This window comes from Amaranthus tricolor, chromosome 16 (assembly GCF_026212465.1).
Source record: "Amaranthus tricolor cultivar Red isolate AtriRed21 chromosome 16, ASM2621246v1, whole genome shotgun sequence".
In the NCBI taxonomy this organism is placed as follows: domain Eukaryota; kingdom Viridiplantae; phylum Streptophyta; class Magnoliopsida; order Caryophyllales; family Amaranthaceae; genus Amaranthus; species Amaranthus tricolor.
In genome coordinates, this window is record NC_080062.1 from 7,742,712 (window position 1) to 7,765,014 (window position 22,303).

At 33.6% G+C, this 22,303-nt stretch overlaps 2 protein-coding genes across 3 annotated transcripts; both read right to left on the reverse strand.

Annotated features, from left to right (window-relative positions):
- Positions 1–908: 908 nt before the first annotated feature.
- On the reverse strand, positions 909–4,284 carry LOC130802805 (deSI-like protein At4g17486). 2 transcript variants are annotated; one of them, XM_057666891.1, is made up of 3 exons: positions 3,756–4,284; positions 2,179–2,355; positions 909–1,361 (listed from the first exon to the last, which is right to left on the reverse strand). In XM_057666891.1, the coding sequence occupies exons 1-3, from the start codon at positions 3,886–3,888 to the stop codon at positions 1,099–1,101; spliced, it is 573 nt and encodes a 190-aa protein (XP_057522874.1). In that variant the 5' UTR covers positions 3,889–4,284; the 3' UTR covers positions 909–1,098. The 2 variants fall into 2 exon arrangements, with proteins under 2 accessions (XP_057522874.1, XP_057522873.1); XM_057666890.1 differs by having other exon boundaries at positions 2,068–2,355.
- Positions 4,285–19,640: 15,356 nt separating this feature from the next.
- Positions 19,641–21,198, reverse strand: LOC130802807 (zinc finger protein 3-like). Its single transcript, XM_057666892.1, has one exon. It carries the CDS (start codon positions 20,941–20,943, stop codon positions 20,194–20,196), a length of 750 nt encoding a protein of 249 aa, XP_057522875.1. The 5' UTR covers positions 20,944–21,198; the 3' UTR covers positions 19,641–20,193.
- Between the last annotated feature and the right edge of the window lie 1,105 nt (positions 21,199–22,303).

Genomic DNA, 22,303 nt, shown 5'->3' on the forward strand with positions numbered 1-22,303 from the left:
CATGGATATATTTTATCATCTATATATGTCTTAAAAATTTTAATTAAATTTTTCTCTCTAAATAGAATATTTTAAATAGGAAGAACATTAAAAAATAAAAAGAGTATATAATTTACTCTAAAAAAGTCGGAATTGAAATAGTGGGTTAAGCAACAATTGACAAAAAATGTAGAAGTAAATTGAAGCTTGGTCAAAGACATTGACATTAACATTTCCTCGGTTGGTAACTTGGTATGGACTTCCAAATTTCATTGGTTCATTCGAGTCATCGAGTTAATTTCAGATAGGTATTTTAGGTTGAAATGTTGAATTGTCAAATTTATTTTAAACATCTCTACTCCCTTCTGTGCAACTTAATGGTGAAATTTCATTTTGCAAATTTACCATTGTACTAATTCAGTTATAAATATTTTTAATTGTGCATGATTAAAAATTAAAAAATTGAATATCAATAATATTTATATTACAACTAGTCAAATAATATTTTACTTATATATTTAATTTATAGAAAATAAATTTGTTATGGGCAATAATATTTTTCCTTATAATATATTACTGTCAATAAAAAATTCATAAAACAAAGAGAGTATAGAGACAACAAAAGAATGATAGATTGTTTAAGTCGGATATTTCATACCTCGGTGACTAGTGGAGAATCCATACTAGTATACTACTAATATGAGATGAGTAAAATAATCATCTTTACATATATGCAAAACCAATACCTTTCATTTTTATTCATTATATGTTATACAATTTAATGTTAAATTTTAATTGCGTTTGTATATCCGAGCTTAAATTCCCCTGTAGATGACGATTTACGAGAAGTAATCCAAGATTTTGGAAGAGAACAAGGGTCACGAATTATTTCTTTTGTAATGTTGCAACTAAAAAAAACAGATAATGAGTATACACTAACTTTTGTTTTTTTAGTAGACTATACTTCACTTAGACAACCATTTACCCTCTAATTTTAGGGTTGGTGGGTTTGGAACTATGAGTGAAAACTACAAAAACAATTGAAACTTGCACATTCTACCAAAGAAGTATGCATCACACCTTTACATTACAAATCTAAACTAAGAAAAAGATAAACCTCTATGAAACAGCTTCCGGCTGAGGGTAAGCGCAAACCAAAGACGATGAAGGAGGAATACATCGTCTCTGCCTCCTACTTCTGCTGGCGGAATTTGAAGAACATCCCGACAATTTAGATGAATTAGAATTTGAGGGCTCAAGCCTACTTGATTGGCTTCTCAACTTCTTTTGATCTACTTCAACACGAGTCTTGTTTTCGGGTCTAAAATGGCGAACCTTTGTTTCGTCTAAAGCTGCTGGGAGAACACACTTGCACAATAGACCTTGAAATTGATGGATGGAAAAACCAATGACTTAGCCAAGATATTCATCTTTCGGAATGGATCAAAAGCAAATAAGCAATTAATAAAACCTTACTGCACCATTATAAGAAAACCTAACTTCACTCTTTTTTTTATCTCACCATTTCGAGTTCTCAACTCACTTAAGAACAACAAGTTTTATATGAGACCGTCTTACCATTAGATCAGACTAGACTAGACTTTGAACCCTTGTATGAATCATTACTTAGTTAAAGTATGACTCACCTATTAATCCATTTGCATTACATACTACATAAAGGTAAAAAGCAACAAAAAAGCAAAACATATCATGGAAATAATAGGATCAATGAAAATTGATTGATGAATTAGTGTTAGAGCATATAACATATCCTTAAACCTCAGACATAAGCTCAAGCTTTTGGTTGAGTTGGTTCCTTGACATGGTATAAAAAGCCAGTGTGATAAGAAGTCACGGGTTCGAACTCAACTACCCATCATTTAAAGAGGAAAATTTAGCAGCAAGTATGAGGAAGGCTTGTGTTGCATTCATACTTCTAGCCCAAAGGGCTCTTGTGTGAGGGTACGTATTAGAGTATACAACCTATTATGGAGTCTCAACCATCAGTTTAAACTTTTGGTTGAATTCATTCTTTAACAGTTAGGAGTTAGATCTATACACTTAGAATAATCAAAGTACTATACTTACCTAGTCGAGCTAGTCTATTGACCCAACTTGGAATCGGCTTTCCAGTCAAGCGTATACATAAATCATTGCAAAAATGGTTACAATTTTTGCTAATGAGATGATAAGTATTACCAAAGTACTCTTTGGAAAGCTTCTCTATCAATGTCCGAACCTCCTTCGCATCCATATCTGTTCTTCCGACCAAAATTGATTTTCGAAATGTGAAGCCCGGGCAATGCTTGGGTTCCACTTCGAATACTCCAGTTTTGGCATGATCATGAGCTCCGAATGCATACTCGACCTCATGCACTGATCGCGATTCAACATGCCAATATTACAAAGCAATTATAACACTAAGTATCAAGAATTAGGCTAACAGGTTACATAAGACGTTACGCAATGGCTCTAATTACAACCAACACATCAACAATATTGTCAGAGCCTTAATTTTAACGATATGGAATCACATGGGAAGCGGGAATGTGGGTGCACTTCAAATTACAATGGTAAAGAACAAAAGCACAAAAAGGTATATGGAGTGCAAAATTTTGCATCCTAGGCTAGATTTTCAAGACCCTTTACAACTCCTATAGTACATAGCTATGTTACTTGGATATGGGTAGTGATGTCGGATATTAGTATGTGTCCAAGTGTCGGATACGTCTAGATATTCAATTTTACGCCTAAAATAAAGTGTTTAAGTGTCATACCAATGTCCGAGAATCAAGGATCGAATGCTCGGACATGAGTACATAAAACAAAATGAAGAGTCCGAGTAACATAGTTAGTTACATAACAATGCTCACTGTAACAGAATTCTGGCATATGATTACTTCAATCCCGACCAAATTCTAGGTAATCAAATACAATTCTCAAGCACATTAAATGGTAGAAAAAGTCAGTCATGTCTGATAGCTAATTGGAGTAACTCATTTGACCAGTTAATTTTAAGGGAAATTTCACATAGTAGCATCGGACTTTTATAAAACACCAGTGGTAGCATTTTTGTAAGTTTTTTCCACATGGCAGCATCCAGTTTATGCCTTATCTAACAGTCGCATTTTTCGTTAAATTTTTTTCAATTTCCGATTAATTCACAATTTTTACGTTACCTTTATTAAGTGTTAGTTTTTGTCTTTATAATTTGCCCTAAACCATTTTTATGCTTATAAATGTTTAATTCACCATTTTAACGTTTAATTCCCGTGGAATTTCATGATTCACTTATCTCCGCATGAGTTGCGAAACGAAATGAGAACACAAAACAAGATATGTAAAAATTAAGATATTTTTCGCTCTGATTTTCTGAGTAAAAATCCCTGATTTCTGAATAACTGAATATCAGAATTTTAACTTTCATTTTTTAAAAATTCATGCTTTCAATTACAGGAAAAATTCTCAGCCAATAAAACCTATCAAAATTCGACATATATATGCAGTTAAAAACTCACTTTTTAATCAATAAAAAAGTAATGTAAAGACCCAATTTCCAGCAATCAAACAAACATAAAAAAACAAAAAAAAAAAAAAAAAAAACAATTTTGGAAAAATCCCATTAAAAAATAACCCAAAAGAAAACAAACCCATGATTAATTTTCAAAAAAAAAAAAAAGACAACCACTAAAAACAGATCTGAAACTAATTAAAATTTACATAAATTCAGCCATGAAGAATAAGAAAATACAATAAAAAGAAAATAAAAATATTACCTTGAACACCAGAATGGTAAATACCAAGACCAAGCCAATAAGCATAGCCATTAATGGGAGTAAGATCATACACATTCAAATAAACTGGTACTACACCAGTTTTCTTCTTCTTTGATATCATTTTACACAACATTTTTAAATTCCTCTTTTTTTCTGACCTTTTTTTTGTGATATTTAGATAAATATATTAGCTTTAAAATCAATATAGCCCAGAAAAAATAGTTTATAATCTCAAGAAATTAATTAAAAATTTAGGCCAATAAAATTCATTTTCTTTGTTTTTTTTGACTAGAAAGGGAAAAACTCAGGAATTGCAAGGAAAATTAATGTAGAGAGAAAATTTATGGCCTTATCTTAATTTAAGGAAGGATAGATAGAGAGTAGATACCGTAGAGAGAGGAGGGGTTTTTAAATGAATGGAAGACATAATTTTGGTGGGAAATTAATTAAGAGATTGCTTGTATTCTAGTATTGTGTTCCCTTTCTCTCCCTAACTTCACGTTCAATCTTTTACCCCTTTACTCTTCCACTCATTTTATAATTGTAATTGTAATAACGGGTTGATAGTTGATTATAAGGGCTGATTTGTCCAGTTGATTTTATTAATTGGTTTGACCAGCTAATTTTAAACTCGCTGTTAGCAGTTTGTTCAAAAACAACTTATTTATATCAATAAACTGTTTTAACCAACTAGTTCACCAAACACTAGCATTAGTTGATTTGACCACCTAATCCTTTATTTACATCAAAATAAGCTAAAATTGCTCAATAAGCTAAAATTGCTCAATAAACTAATTTGTCAAACACCCCAATATCAATAATAATATTTAAAAAATAATAATAATAATCCAACCTTTTACCGATCTGTTGTGAATAATCTCATCTTTGAATTATTTTTTTAATAATCCAACCTTTGTTCTTAGTTTGCTATCAACATAAACTTTTATTTTATAATAATTCAACCTTTGTCCTTAGTTTGCTATCAACATATCCTAACAGTATGACAACAAATTAAGGGTAAAAGTTTATTTATTACAAAACAAGCCAAAATTGTAATTATTCATAACGAATGGTAAAAGATTGAATTATTAATATCAACTTTTCAATTATTGTGTATTAACCTCACTTATTTCAGTTGTACAAATTCTCTTTTAAGATGGTCATTTGTCTCGTCAAGACGGTGATCTTATATAAGAGTTGATAATTATTATGTTTAGTTTCATTTTTTAGACTACATTTTTTTAAAGTAGGCATGGATCTCTTCAACATGAGAGTGATAGGGAATGTCCCACACTTGTTGAGGTTACTACGTGGTTTGACATGAAACACGAACCTTTATGCATTGGGTTTGAAGTATTACAATTTTGTAAAAATGATCTAATATACGAATCAGATAAGTATTAGCCCTTTAACACACAATTTTCCAACTAAAATCGTAAAATAAAAAGATCATATAGAAAATACAAATAAATCGTGGTAAAATATCATGTCGTGTCCGAAGAAATTAATAATGCGGAAATAAAAGTGTTTGGGTTTTGAATACTATTTATTTTACTTCTAATGACCGTTACAACTCCAATTAATATAGATGTTTAAGAGATAACTAAGGAAACAAATAAACTAGGAAATAAGAATATTACCTTAATACGACATGCTAATTAAGGTAATAAAATAACTGAAGAATAAAATAAATATATACACATATTTCTACACTCCCCCTCAAGTTAGGCATTGGTTAGGTCATAGGATTCTCAATGCCTAACTTGGATAAAGTACTTTCAAAAACTTCGGCTGTAACGACTTTAGTGAGAATGTCGGCTAGTTGATCTTCAGATTTTACATGTGGGATAATGCTGATGATTTTCTTCTCAAATTTCTCCATTATGAAGTGGCTGTCAATCTCCACATATTTTGTTCGATCATGTTGAACCGATTTTTCTGAGATATTGATAACTGCCTGGTTGTCACAAAATAGTTTGCATGTTTCTGTTGGTGGGAAGTTCAATTCACATAAGAGTTTCTTGAGCCATATTATCTCTGTTATCCCTTTGGCCACGCCTCTGAACTCTGCCTCAACACTTGATAGGGCCACTACTTTCTGTTTCTTGCTTCTCCAAGTAACCAAGTTTCCTTCTACAACAGTGAAATATCCAGAAGTTGATTTCCTACTATCTCGATCACTTGCCCAGTCAACATCTGTATAAATCATGAGGTCAAGGTGACAATTCTTTCCAAAGAAGACTCCTCTACTACTGGTGCCCTTTAGGTATCTCAAAATTCTTATAACAACCTCCATGTGTGGTATCTGAGGGAGATGCATGAATCTACTCAGAACTCCAACTGCATATGAAATATCAGGTCTAGTGTGGGATAAGTAGATGAGTGTACCCTTTTGCGACAAGACGAGCTTTGTATCTTTCAATCATTCCATCAGCATGATACTTTATTGTGAATACCCACTTGCAACCCATAGTTTTCTTCCCTTTGGGTAGTATACATCTTTCCCATGTACTGCTTCTCTTAAGAGCTATGATCTCATCTCTCATTGCTTCTCGCCATTTTGAATCTAGGAGAGCTTCTTCAGTATTATGAGGTAGGGAGCTCGAGTACAACGAGGCTTTGAAGGCAACTGCTGTCTGTGCCAGATTACCCATATCATCTCGGTTGATAGGGTATCGAGACCTCTGTGATTCAAAATCTGGATCGTACCTCCTTAGGGGAATGCCTCTCGTACTTCTAGGAGGTAGTTCATATCTGCATGGACCCTCAACAATACTAGATACATCATTACAAGCATTATTTAAAGGTTCATGTTCACATAATACCTCCTGAGGTTCAGAGATCACCTTTTGTTCACTAGATGCATCAGACAAGGTAGGAGAAGTTTGAGGAGAAGGAAGCACTATATCTTCAATGACAACATCAGTGGGATTACCTACTTGCTCTTTGGGGTCCAGATCAATAGTTATAGGATGTGTTAGCCAGCTAAGTCATCACATATAGTCTCCCCTGAGGACGAAGCTGGGGGTAAAAGTATGAACTCTCAATAAAGTCACAGTCCATGGCGGTATAGAGTTTGTTTTGGATTGGATCAAAACATCAATAACCTTTTTGATTCACCCCATACCCAATAAAAACACACTTAACAAGACGAGGTTCAATTTTGTTCCGAGCTTGTTTGGGAAGGTGAACATATACAATAGATACAAATACTCGAGGAGGTAAGGAATGAGAGGATGGAATAGTGGTATGGGTTTGTAGTGTTTCCAAGGGGGTTTTGAAGTGGAGAGATTTTGTGGGAAGGCGATTAGTGAGGTAAGTGGCAGTGACAATTGCTTCTGGCCAAAATTGAGTTGGGACATAAGCTTCAAACATGAGTGCTCGGGTTATCTCAAGGAGTATACGGTTTTTCCGCTCAACAACCCCGTTCTGTTGTGGAGTGTTTGGGCAAGTTTTCTAATGAATTAAGCCATGAGTTGAGATAAAATTTTTCATGTCCATGTTTATGTATTCCCCCCATTGTTTGACCGGAGAATTTGAGGTTTGGTTTGGGATTGAGTTATCAGCGTGGTATAAAATTTAACAAAAAATCAAAGAGCTCAGATTTATATATTAAGAAATACACACAACTCATGCGAGTACAATCATCCACAAACAAAACAAAGTACAAGAGACCATGTGTATTAGACTCAGGAGCTGGACCCCAAACATCAGAGTGAATCAAAGCAAATAGTTTTGTACTATGGGTCAGACTCGAAAAATAAGTGTGCTTATGGCTCTTAGCTAGGACACATGCTTCACAATTCAAGGGTACATCACAATTATTGAGTGATGGAAAGAGACGTTTTAGATACCCCAGTGAAGAATGACCTAGACGCTGATGCCACATTCACAAGTGATGATCGGCAAACCCATGAGCAAGCAAAGTGTGATCCTTTTGAGTTGCCTCGTCCACATAGTACAACCCTCCCCTTTCAGTAACACGCCCAATGTTCTTCCCTGTTTGAGCATCCTGCACAACACAATCAGTAGAAGACATAAGAACAATGCAATTAAGCTCTTTAGTCAATTGACTAATAGATAATAACTTATGAGATAGACTAGGAATAAGTAGATAATTTTTTGATTGAATGGATGAGAAATATCAATAGTTCCCGCTTGAGCCACACTAATACATTCTCTATTGGTCGTTTGAATGTGTATCTAATTAGTAAAATCATTAGACCGAAGGTCTTAGGAGTCAAAAGTTATTGTATCCGTAGCTCCACAATCAAAGATCTAAGGAGTTTGACCTGATTTACAAGACAAACCCAATCCTTCCACACTGGATTTTATGGAATAAAAAGAATTAAAGGAGACATTTTCATTTTTGGCTTCAAGAGTTTGCGGGCCACAAATTTTGTGAGCCGATTATTGGTCGGCGGAAAACACTTTCGACTATGGTACCATGAAGAAATTAATAATGTGGAAATAAAAATGTTTGTGTTTTGAATATTGTTCGTATTACTTTTAATGACCATTACAACTCCAATTTATACAGACATTTAAGAGATAACTAAGGAAATAAATAAACTAGAAAATAAGAATATTAACTTTATACTACATGCTAATTAAGGTAATAAAATAATTAAAGAATAAAATAAATATATACATTCCTAAATGCCTTGCTAATGTTCTAATAGCATAGCACCATACAACCGGTGCCTGCCCAGACTCGCTCAAGAAAGGTTAGACTAGTGCTCAAATTTACATCTATTTATTAAATTTATACTTTATCAATTTTTTTCACCTTTTACAAATAAAGTTTGACTTTAAGTATTTACTTAAAAAAAAAAAATATGGTGAAGCATGGCTATATTTATTTAAAAAATATATGAGTGAAAATATTTAACGTTAAACCTGAAAATAAAAATACAAACAATGAATTTAAGTATGTATTAGTTTACAAATCAAGTATGTTATTTCTTTAGAGGAATTGTTTAAAATAAATCAATATTCACTTGTTATGGTGAAAATAAATTAAACTATTGTTTATATTTAAATAAACTTAATTATTTAGTATTAATTCTGAAAATAAACTCAATTATTATTTTTTTTTTAATTTTTGACTTACAAACAAGCTTTGAAGATAATTATAATTAAACAATATGGTTTTAGGGGATTTATTTAAAAATAAATAATAAGTGATTTTATTTTTAACGGATTAAATAAAGGTTAATTTATATATTATTTACAATTTCCCCTATTTTTTATCCTCTTATATTCACCATATGTGTCCCATTTGTTTTTTAAACACTATTTATCTTTTATTTTTATATTGTATTTTATTCTTAATATATAGTTACTCTTAAAATATTGCTAAATAAGATCTTGTTTAACTCTTTTCAATGTAAATTTTAACTAATGGGGGTGTTTGGCAATTGGATGTTGGCTGTTGGCTTTTTTAGTTGGCTTGTTAGACCAGCTGAAAATGTTGGATGTTTTTATTGGCTTTTGAGTTAACCAAACCGGTTATTTATGAAGATGTTTGGTAAATTTAAGTATCAATTGTTGGTTATTTATTAGAGAAAAAATGAGTCAACAAGCCAAAAGCAAACATAAAAACTAACTGGAGTAACTTTTTTATTTTGGCTTAAAAGCCAGCTTTTCAGCTGGCTTAAAAGTTATTTATTAAACACGTTTTTTTTGTTGTTTGACAAGCCAACAAGCCAAAAATGAAAAGCCAATATAAAAGAAAAGTACCAAAACTCTCATTATCACCTTTTTATAATTTTAAATTATGTATAATTAAAGATATTTAAAATAAAAATTACATTAAAGAGAATAGAAAAGTAATCGAGACACTTATTAGATAAATAAAAGTATTTGTTACGATATTTCATGTAGTCAAACCCTATACCTATATAATCACAAAACTCGATCCAAATCAAGATGAACTTTCATGATGGAAAAATGAAAGGGATAGAGTAGTCAATAGTGAAGAATGACAATTGCATATGGATCGGAGTCTCCATACTAAAACGTGCAATGTCTACTGCTAGATCCTTGATCAATTCTTGTTTGGGGTGATGGATGGTACTTTTATGCGCATAATTATTATGGAAGGTTTGCAAACCTGTGAAACAGATTAAGTAGGGTCATGTTCAGGTTCAGATAATATATAAACAGGTTAGAAATCTTTTGATCCAAACCTAACTCGTTTACTTAATGGGGTCGAAAATCAAAACTCTGACCCGACTTGCAACAGATTAGGTTGACCGAATTGTGACCCACTTAACCCATTTAGAGTTTTTTGTTTTCATTTTAAAGTTTATAATATTGACTACGTCTTAATTTTTTAGGCTTTAACCTTTTGTTTTTTAGTTGTTTATTTTGTATTTGTTATGAAAAATAAAAAAATATTAAATGAATTAAGTTAAGGTTATACTTATAGATTAACACGAAATTAACTTGTTTAATTAAATAGACTACAGTTTGTTTCAGATTTTAAATTTTGACCTGAACCTAACCCATTTAATGATCGGGTCGACATATTTAAGTAATTCGGTCAAAAATTTCGACCCAAACCTACTTATTTTGGGTTAGGTTCAGCAGGTTGGGTCAACTTTTGTCAATCCTACACATAAGTTACACTAATACTTTCGGTTTAATTATACTTACTACATTTTTCTTTTTGTCTCTTTCAAATTACTTGTTATATTATTATCATTTGACAACAAAAACTATGTAAATGTCTATTTTTCATTAATTTTTTTCCTACTCCTTATCTTATTAACTTTTATACCCATCTTTTTAAGGATTATATTTGACTTTTAACCCAAATTTATAAATTTCTTAAATCTAATACAAATTCTTTGGTAGAAAAAAAATCTAAATATAGAACTGCAGTGTATGGTAGGGTGGATGTACCAAAAAATCGTATGGGCTAGATTTGAGATTGGACTGTATTTTCATACATTCAGATTATCTGAATATACAATCGAATCAATAATATTCCAAGAGTCTACTCTACAAGTCAATATTAGTCTGTTAGGCAAATACTACTTCATTCGTTCTGAAAACTTAACTAGATTATGATTATTACTGAAGAATTTAAGATTGCGGAAATTAGGGTTTATGAATACAGTTTGTATTAATTTTCATTGTTTACAGATCCAATTATTTATACACGAATTAGGACTTAATTTAGGAAATAAACTAAACTTGGTAAACCAGAAATTACCCTAATTACAATGTTCTAAATAAGCCAACTAAATATCTTGTGAATAAGTTGATTATTCCTACACTCCCCCTCAAGTTAGGTGATGGGATTTCCAATGCCTAACTTGGATAAAGTAGTTTCGAAGACTTCAGCTGAAACACCTTTTGTGAGAATATCCGCTATATGATCTTCTGTTTTTACATGTGGGATACTGATGATCTGCTTCTCCAATTTTTCCTTTATGAAATGTCTATCAATCTCTACATGTTTCGTTCGATCATGCTGGACAGGATTCTCTGAGATATTAATAGCTGCTTTGTTGTCACAAAATAACTTGCATGCTTCTTTTGGTGGGAAGTCAAGTTCATGTAAGAGCTTTCTTAGCCATAGTATCTCTGTTATTCCTTTTGCTACTCCCCTAAACTCTGCTTCTGCACTTGATAATGCTACCACTTTCTGTTTTTTACTCCTCCAAGTAACCAAGTTTCCCCCTACTAGAGTGAAGTATCCTGATGTAGATTTTCTACTATCTCGATCGCCAGCCCAATCTGCATCTGTATAGGCTACAAGGTCCAGATGCCCATTTTTCTTAAAGAAGACTCCTCTATTGCTCATGCCTTTCAAGTACCTTAAGATTCTCAATACAGCTTCCATATGTGAGATCTGTGGTAGGTGCATGAAACGACTTACAACTCCAACTGCATATGATATGTCGGGTCTGGTGTGGGATAGGTAGATAAGTTTTCCTACCAGTTTCTGGTATTTCTCTCTGTCAGCTGGTTCTTCTCCAGGTGTTGTTTGGAGCTTATGATTGATGATTATTGGTGTTTCTGCTGGTTTACAGTCAAGCATATCTACCTCTGCTAACAAATCTAGGACATACTTCTTTTGATTGATGAAGATTCCCCTTTTTGATCGAAGAACCTCAATTCCTAGAAAGTACTTTAAGTTTCCTAGATTTTTCATTTCGAACTCCATGAATAACTTTCCCTTAAGTTCCTCTATTTCTTTCTCATCATTTCCAGTTATCACCATATCATCCACATAAATGATTAAACATGTAATCCGACCGTCCCTTTTCTTCAAGAACAGAGTATGGTCAGACTGGCTTTGTATATACCCGAATTCCTTCATTGCTGTGGTAAATCTCCCGAACCAAGCTCTCGGCGACTGTTTCAAGCCATACAATGCTCTGTTAAGTTTACATCCTTCTCCTGGAGCAAATTCATCTGAGAAACCGGGTGGAGCATGCATATACACTTCTTCTTCAATCTTGCCGTGTAGAAAAGCATTCTTTACATCAAACTGATAGAGAGGCCATTCTTTGTTGGCAACTATAGAGAATATGACCCTGATGGTGTCTATCTTGGCAACTGGGGAAAAGGTCTCAGAGTAATCGATCCCGTAGGTCTGTGTATACCCTTTTGCCACAAGCCTTGCTTTGTATCTGTCAATAGTTTCATCTGCAAGATATTTAATTGTAAAAACCTATTTGCAGCCAACTGGTTTTTTCTTCTCGGGTAGAATACACTTGTCCCATGTGTTATTTTTCTTCAACGCTGAGATCTCATCCTCCATTGCTTCTTTCCACCTTGGGTTTTGGAGGGCTTCTTCAGCGCTCCGAGGAAGGGAACTTGAGTATAGACTGGTTTGGAATGCAATAGCTGTTTGTGCCAAGTTACCCATCTCCCGGCTAATAGGATACCGGGATCTCTGTGATTCAAACTCTGGATCATACCGTCTTGGGGGAACACCTCTTTTGCTTCTTGGAGGTAATTCGTATCTGCATGGAGAATTAACAATACCCGATATATCATTATTAGTTTGAGGCTCTGGTTGAGATGATACCTCTTGGGTCTCCGAAACAACTTCTTGATCACTGGATGCCTCAGACAAGGTGGGTTCGGCCTGAGGAGAAAGTAATACTATGTTTTCCGTAGCAATATCTGTGGGATTACCTACTTGCTCTTTGTGGTTCAGATCATTAGTTACAGAATATGTGAGCCAGCTTAATTCATCATCTGTAGTCTCCCCCTGAGGACGAGCTGGGAGTAAAAATAAGAATGCTCAAGGAAGTCACAATCCATTGTAGTATATAATTTGTTTTGAGTCGGGTCAAAGCAACGATATCCCTTTTGATTATTACCATAGCCAACAAAGATACACTTAACAGCCCGAGGTTCAAGTTTATTCCGAACAGGTTTCGGCAAGTGAACAAACACAACACACCCAAAGATTCGGAGGGGTAAGGAGTGAAATGAGGGAACAGTGGTGTAGGTACGGAGGACTTCAAGAAGGGATTTGAACTGAAGGGCTTTGGAGGGTAGTATGTTTGTGAGGTAGGCAGCAGAGGTAATGGCTTCAGGCCAAAAATAGGATGGGATATGGGCTTCAAACATAAGAGCTCGCCCTATTTCTAGGAGAGTGCGATTCTTTCTTTCAGCTATGCCATTTTGTTGTGGGGTGTGAGGGCACGAGGTTTGGTGAATGAGGCCATGGGTAGTGAAGAAGTTTTCCATATGTTGGTTCATGTATTCCCCCCCATTGTCAGATCGAAGTATCTGAGGTTTAGCTTTAAACTGGGTGACAATCATGTTGTAAAACTTGACAAAAACATCAAACACCTCAGACTTGTGTTTTAAGAAGTATATCCAGCACATTCTAGTACAATCATCAATAAAGGAAACAAAGTATGACTAACTCTGTTTATTAAATTCAGGAGCAGGGCCCCAAACATCAGAATGTATTAAAATAAATGGTTCACTGCTCTGATTTGAACTAGGAAAGTAGGAATGTTTGTGACTTTTCACAAGAATACAAGCTTCACAGTCTAAGACTACAGTACTTGTAACTAATGACGGAAAAAGACGTTTCAGATAACCTAGTGATGGATGTCCGAGACGTCTATGCCACGTCCATAACTGATGATCTGTGAACCCTTGAGCAAGCAAAGTGTGACCCGTTTGAATCGCCTCGTCCACATAGTATAGACCGTCACGTTCAGTACCACGCCCAATAGTCTTCCCTGTCTGAGCATCCTGCACAACACAACCAGAGGAAGACGTAAGCACAGTACAGTTTAATTCTCGAGTCAATTGACTGATAGACAATAACTTGTGAGATAAGCTAGGAATTAAAAGACAATTGTTAATTTTGAGAGAGGGAGAAATAGCAACGGGCCCAGCTTGGTCAACACTCACGCACTCCCCATTAGAAGTTTGAATATGGGTTCGGGTTTTTGGATGAGTGGATAAAAGATCACGGGGGTCAAAAGTCATAGTATCAGTGGCCCCGCAATCGAATATCCATGGGGATGATAGACAAGGTTTGCATAGTAGACCAAGTTTATGGGTTTTGTAAGTGGGTTTGTGAGTGTTTTTGAGAATGGGCCGTTTATGGGTTTGGTTCAAAATGGGCCGGTAGGTTTGAATGGGCTTAGGGTTTTTTGAGGGTGGGGTTATAAAAAGGTGGGAGTGTGAGTGTTTCCCTTTCCCTTCCTCAATTGTTTCGGTTTCCAGATCTTTCCCCTCCTTCCCCCTTTCTCTCTCTTCTGATACGCCTCTTTGTGCTTTCTGTTTCATTTCACCTTCAACACTATTTCTGTCTTCCTTTGCTTCTATGTAAGTGGTTGGTTTTTTTGTGGGAGATTAAGCGCCAGCGGCCAAGTGAGCCTTGCCACCGGTTCTTGACGGAGCCTTGGTGGCGGCTCTCCTCTGCCGGTGTTCCTCCCACCATTCCGGGAAGCCAATGATTTTGAAACATCCTTCTTTTGTATGACGGCTCCCTCCACAGTGACTGCATCTCAGGTGAGTTTTATCCTCTTCATTACGCCGGAATGAGACATCCGACCTGTGTTTAACGGCCAACCCACTTCCTATCTCTGAGGGAATTTTTCCCGGTGATGAAGTGTGGCTCATAATCCCACGCCTAGAGATTTCTCGTCTGATTGTGGCATAGGCTACTTCCACTGTTGGGAGTGGGTCTTGATGTAGCAAGTCACGCTTTTCTTTGTCAAAAGTGTCATGGATTCCGGCCAAAAATTGAAATAGCCGTTGCTTTTGAATAAAGGTGTTAAAAATCGTTATATCCTCCGCATGTATCATTGGATTTGGTTGTCTTCGGTCTATCTCTTTCCAGATTGTGTTAAGTTTCCCATAGAAAACCTCCAAAGGGTCTTGATTTTGTTTCAAATTATTGGCTTGAGAACTCAGATCGAAGATCTGGAGTTCATCCCTTCCACTGCTTAATAGAACTTCGATCCCTCTCCATAAATCTTTTGCAATAGTGTAGTCTAAGAATTGGTTTATAAGGTCTGTACTGATATTCGAAATAATCCAAGACAAGACTATCGAATCTTTTTGTTTCCATGCTCTGTAATTTGGATCTGTGATGCTAGGAGGATCGTCGATGATGTGATTGAGACGTCCCCTGCATTCTAAAGCAATCTACATCATTTTGCACCAAGTCGTGTAATTTTGATAATTTAGCTTTTCGGCCAATTTTAGGTCAGGAGATATGGTTTCAAGGTTTGTGTTGGGTTTATTCATTTGTTGAAACAGTTTGAACATTTGTTCCATCTGTTCCATGTTTATGAGTTGTTTTGGGTTGGTTTCTGCCATTGTTTTTTGGACGGGTATGTTTTTAAGGTAGATGATGATAACCAATGGTGTTGTCGGTCCCGGAAAACACCTTTGGCTCTGATACCATGAAGAATTTAAGATTGCGGAAATTAGGGTTTATGAATACAGTTTGTATTAATTTTCATTGTTTACGTATCCAATTATTTATACACGAATTAGGACTTAATTTAGGAAATAAACTAAACTTGGTAAACCAGAAATTACCCTAATTACAATGTTCTAAATAAGCCAACTAAATATCTTGTGAATAAGTTGATTATTCCTACAATTACTACTATTTATTGTTTAACTAATTTTATATATTGCGGTTAATATATAAGATAAAATATAGTCTAGTGAGATTTTTTTGAATCGTCTAATCGCATATTTTCATAATATTAACTTTTTATAATTTTTAAATTTGTATAGTTTAATATATAAATCACTAAATAACATATTGAATTTCATAAAAAGTCAAATATAACAAGTATAATGAAACAAAAGGTTTACCAATCTAGGATCAAGCTAGGGAAATTATATATTCATAAGATTTGTTAATTAAGAGGATTTCTAATATATTAGATTTTAAGCTTTTTATAATTTAGGTTTCGATTCCTTTAAGCTTTCTTTACATTTTATACGTTTAGATTTCAGGGTTTTTGAAGAAGATTGTCTTTATTTATGTTCAAAAATTTATGGGTATTATTAATATATAAAGCTTTGGATCTCTTTCATTTTATTACTCAACACAAGTTATTGGTAATTTCTTTCTCTTTTCACAATTTGATTATGTTTATGCTGTTGAATATATTTCGGGGGCGTTTGGTTGGGGTTAATGATCAAAGGGAAATGGAATGGAAATATCCCATTCTCTTTATTGTTGTTTGTTTGCCCCATTCTATCATTCCCTTTCCCCCATTTTAGTTTTGGGTTTACCCCAAACTATTATACCCTGATTCCCCACCCCCCTACACTTTCCCATTCCATTCCCCCCTTCATTCATCACCCTCTCCTCTCAAACCCTAGTACACTGCTGCTGCGCCTCCCCCTCAAGTTCTCGTCTCTTCTCTTCACTCCTCCTTCCTGAAGTTGCTGCGCCTGCCGCCATTGTTCGTAGCATTCTTCTTCTCAATCTCAATTTTGCGGCCGCCATTGTCAAATGTGACGGTTCTGTGACGGTTCGTGTTCTTGATGAATCTCTTCACTCTTTTGCCGCGTCTTTTCTCTTCACTCATTTTCCTAATTTCTACGGCTTTTTTGATGGATTGAAATTCATATTCGTGTTCTTGAAGAATCTCTGTTCTACCGCCATTGATGAATCTTTGTTCGTGTTCTGCTGCGTTATTGTTCTACCGCCATTGTTCTTGTTGTTTTTATGACTTATACTAGCATCTGAATTGTTGAATTGTTCCTAATGTTTGAGTCAAATGTAATTTCTGTTCGAGTGAATGAACTTGCATCGAAGATTTCTGTTCATAATTTTTGTTCCTAATCTCTGAATTTCTGTGATTAATTGGATTTCTGGGTTCAATCTGAAGTTGTTTTTATCAAGCTTGATTGTATTTTGATGGGTGTAATTGGATTTGCTTGATTGTTTTTATCAAGCTTGATTGTATTTTGATGGGTGTAATTGGATTTGCTTGATTGTTTTTATCAATCTAGAGTAATTTCTGTTTGATTGTTTTTAAAGATTTGCTACATGAAAAACTCATAATTTGATTCCTTAACTTGAACCAAACAGTCACAAAGGGAATCAATGAGCAGTTCATTCCGTTTCCTGAACACAACCAAACGACTAGGCTAAATTAGGGGAATCCATTCCTTTCTCCTTCATTCCCTTTCCTCATTCCATTCCGATTCCCTTGTGTGAACCAAACGCCCCCTTAGTTTATTTGCAATCATGAATTCATCTAGAGAGTAGTCCAATAGTCGTGTATGCTAGGACATTGAATGTGAACCCAATATGTACTTTCTCCGAATTTTAATAATTGCTACAGATTCTGTAAGAACTATTGCTCATCAATTTATCTTATTTGGTATATATTTTTCTATATATGATGAAATAACATAATCAAGTTAATGAACCAATACCTGACAATAGAACTAAATATGTTATTGTAACACAAAAATGTAGTATGTCATCCACTTGTTTATGATATAAAATTGTTGCTTGTTATCTTATTTTTGCTAAACGTAACATTATAGATAAATTGTCTTTCTACTGGTTTGAGTTTGCATAAATTTTTGCAATATTATGAAAATAAAAAAATATATATATTTGAATGTCTAATTATACATTTTTATAATATTAAATTTTCAAAGTTATATATAGTTTAATAGTATATACTTCTATATTTGATGAAGTATATTGTAAAATAATGATAATGACAAGTTTGATCTTTTAAATTGGAAATTCATGTTTATCGACTGCAATTAATACTCCTATTAAATTGTTCTAACAATAATTTTGAAGATAAATCATTCTTGACAATAATTATCAAAAATCGATGAAGTGTCTTTTCATGCTTTGAATCGAAATAAAACATGATTAAAAATATTTTCATGCTGTATATTAAAATAAAACATTATTAAGAATATAAGAATATAATTAAATCAAAATTAGAATTCTAAAACTTGAACCATCTTATTTAAACTTTAAAAAGCGATGGACAATAAAAGAAATTTCCTATGGCTATTACACTCGGCTAGGGAGAGAGAATCAAAATTGTTTTCATCTTTTGGGAATTTTTATTGATTATGACCTAAACACTAATGGATTAAATTTAATAAATTTTTAAATGATACGGTTTGTTTAAAAGATCATCTCTAATTGGATCGGCTAGGAAAATATAATTTAAGATTTCTAGTAAAAAAATAACTAAGAAAAATGACAAAATCAACTTGTTGGGCCACTTGGCCTCCTCCTTGGGCTCCCGAAACTATTTGGCCATAGAGGTTAAGTTAGGCAATTAGTCTAATCTATTGATTTGAACAAAAATCAACCGCATAAACTAATTGGCCATAGGGATTATATTTTAATTGATATTAAACTCAATAGAAATGGTTTCACATGAGATTGTCTTATTTCAAAATTTATTTATTCTCATACAATATATTAGATAGTTTATTTAACCCTAGATATTTAAACGGATCTCGTCACGAGACTATTATAAATTTTTATAATATGGGTTAAGTTGGGCTATAAGTCTAATCTACACCATTACCATATATTTACGATCTAGTGCATAGTTAAACACATCACCCTACTTAAGGCCCATTCTTGACCATAGGTATGGTAGACACTTAAAAAGTAGCAATTTATGATTAGTGCATTTATCAATTAAGAATCAAGAATTGTATGATACATCTACATTTATATTGATTATTATAATATATTGGGTCCGTCTCAGTTATTTTTCCAAATATCTGTTTATGTTCAGAATCGACCTTTTATAGAGAGGGTCCATATCTTTCAGTTTTCTTAGGCCCCATAAAACATTAAAAACGACACTACCCTACTAGGACCGTGTTCAAAGTCATTTAATTGAAAATCCTATTGAAACTATATTATCTATAATGTATAATAGAGCAAAATGACAGAGTTAGTTTCTTAAGTACATATATAGAGCAAAATGACAGTAAAATTAGTTCTTGTAAATACATATATATTAATGACTATTCGATCTATTCGATCTATCCTATACTAGTATTCTAAATTTATTCATTCATTCTATGTTGGGTTTGGTGTTTCTACTCTCTTTGCTGAGTTTCTGCTACATTTTCCTCCTAGTATGTAGTAATGTACTATAATATGGTATCAATAAATATAAACTAAAGCACTATTGTTCTACATGTTCATCATCTTTCTTTTATAATAGTTGAACCCCTCATAAATATTAAATATTTTATCACATTTTTTCATATAAGAGTTCTTAGGGTTTGAAGTGCTATAAATACATATTGTATTAAAGATCGTGTCTTCCTCATTTTTGACACTAAATATTTCACTTAAAATGAGAAGTGAATAAAATTCAAACTTATTTTCTTCTGTTATATGGCTTTTAATACCATATTTAAGAGCTAGAAAACCAATTTAATCAACAACTTAAGCATTACAGCCCAATCATATATATTCTATAAGTCTCAGTTTTAAATTGGTGATTCTTCACAATATTTTTGTTTCTCTAGACTCTTCCAAAAAAACATAATATGTGTACCAGAAAAACCCTTGCAAGAAGAAAATCATTTTACTTCATTCTATCATTAGCTCATTTACATAATAGTTAATCACATCCCTAAAGGAAAAACAACCAAAAACTTTTACAATCATATTGTAGCAAACCTCTCACTCATGGTGTTTTTTCTTGATTGCGCGTATTTCTTTAGCCCTTTTTCTCATGGAGTATGGATATGTATGGATATAATTTGTCCGCTACCTCCTCTTTCAGACCCTGATTCTGTGCATGACACCGAGCAGCTGACCATGACCATGACCACTCCTTTAAGAGAAACGAAAATGATCCGTTCGCTACCTCTCCCTCTAAATCCTATTTTTTTTGAGATATCGAGCAAATGACCATGACCATGACCATTATAGCAAACCAAGAAAAAAAAATTCTTAAAGCTTGAGGGATAGATCAAGCTTTGTGGGGTCATCTTGATTACTTTTAATAAGGCTATCTCCACTCCACCACCCACCTATTGAAGTGGGTCCCAATCTCATTGTGCTATTCCCATGATAAGTCTCCGACACTAGTTTCCCTATTGCAGGTTGTTGTTCAATAGGTAACCTTAACCACCCATGATGTCCATACACATATCCTGATGAACAAATTGATGTTATCATAGAAGGTGTTTGTTTGTGAATCATTGAGTGTGCCTGAATTCCAAGAGACCTATTGTGGGACCCATGTAAGGGTAATGAACCAATGTTTGAATAAATTTGTTGTTGTTGATGAATATGATGATTTATGTACGGATGTCCAAAAACAGTAGTTGCTGCAGTGATTGTGGCTCCTATTCTTTGATTTCGTTTCACTATAGTACGCTCTCGTTTGTGAGCATTTTGATGTCCACCTAAAGCTTGTGAACTGTAGAATTTTTTCTGGCAATAATTACAAGAGAAAATTCTAGGCTCGCTTGATGAACTCTGACATGAACCTACTTTTAAGCAATCAATAAATTTGAGTTTCGTGTTGGATTCATGGCATGAATCCAACACCGTCTCTTGGTCTTGACCTTGATATTCGAGTTGTGCTTGTTGGGTATTCGACGATTTTGCTAATTGTCTGCCCGGTGCACCATCTTGTGCTGCAGAAATAGTGTTTGATGTGCTTGAAAGACATGGTTCTAGTTCTTTTTGTTCCATTTTTAGAAAAAAAAAAGAGGATTTTTTGATGTAGAATTTGTATTTAATATTTATAGTATGTTTTAATGTTTGGAATTGAAGAATTGGATGAATTTAGAAGAGTTGTTTTTGATGTGAAGAGATAGGTTAAATGGATCGGTATTTTTAAACACCCCTCCCTTATAGTAAGTGTATTGGGTTTGAATGTCTCAATGTTTGATCTAAAAAATCTAAGGACTTATTTATTGAGTTTGTAGAGCTTTTTATTTGACACTGCACGTTATGCCTATATCTAATCTACAAGGGGCCTATGGCTACTCTATTCTTCATATTTATAATATACTATTGGTATTATAATTCTTGTGGAATACTAATGTGCCCCATTTATTATGACTTCAATCAATTAAAAAAATAGGTGGAATATGGGAGTCTGGGAATGTAATAATTAATTTATCATAAATTTAATTCTTAAAATGATTTAAATAGATGGGTTCGAAATAGACTTGATGATTACATATTTATTCGACTTTGTAATCAAATTCAATCTGACCCTAAATAACCTAACTGAAAAAAATCTAATCCAAAATTTATCAGATAATCTTAATGAACACCTTTACTTTAAGAGTATAACTCAAATAGAAAATGAACCGCTTCCAAAATAACCCAACTAAAAATAGTCTGAATCGAATCTGCATGTCTTAACTTTTGTCAAATTAATTTCATATTAATTTTCTATTGTGTGCAACTCAACCAGAGAGCTTTTTGTTTAAATGTAACAAAATAAGAAAGATGAAGTATAAGAATATTTTTGGTGTATAATTTATAAAATTATTTTAGTGTTAAGGCCAAAGAATTCCTACCATTAAGAAGCTAAGGAGACAGAAAATTAATCATTCTTATAGTTGGTAAAAGTTGCGCTATTTTTAAAAAGTTGAGAGTGAACCTTCAACCATTAAATTAATTTATAATTTTACATATTTTTCTTCTTGACCGAATAGCTAACTTTGTGTTCTATGGATGCTTTTCAATGGTAATTGGATCCCAAAACAATTGTAAAGATACATAGTTGGATGAGAACTTGAAACATTGAAGAGACTTTTGTATGAGGTGATAAGTTTTCTAAACCTAATGTCATAAGGTAAGAACTGAAATCTATGTGGGTTTATATCTATAGAAGGTTATGGGGTGCTCTAGTTATGGGGGGACAATTGACAAAGGTAAACCTTGTACTTGCAAATTATGCTATAAGCTAGAAGCAGCTTGTCCCATGCTACTTGGAGTTTGTTCCTTTTGTGAGTTTTCATGAAGTGCCTACTTCTCTTTCCATTGAATGTTCCCTACCTTCATTATTTTGCCACTTACAAATGGACTCCTTTTGCAC

Bases quoted from the DNA above. Each gene is read 5' to 3' on its own strand.
- LOC130802805 (XM_057666890.1), bottom strand. From the start codon at position 3,888: ATGTTGTGTAAAATGATATCAAAGAAGAAGAAAACTGGTGTAGTACCA. The intron at 2,356-3,755 runs GTAATATTTTTA...AATCGCGATCAG, and splicing joins TTACCATTCTGGTGTTCAAG to TGCATGAGGTCGAGTATGCA. The intron at 1,362-2,067 runs GTAAGTATAGTA...ATCAATTTCAAG, and splicing joins CAATAGACTAGCTCGACTAG to GTCTATTGTGCAAGTGTGTT.
- LOC130802807 (XM_057666892.1), bottom strand. From the start codon at position 20,943: ATGGAACAAAAAGAACTAGAACCATGTCTTTCAAGCACATCAAACACT.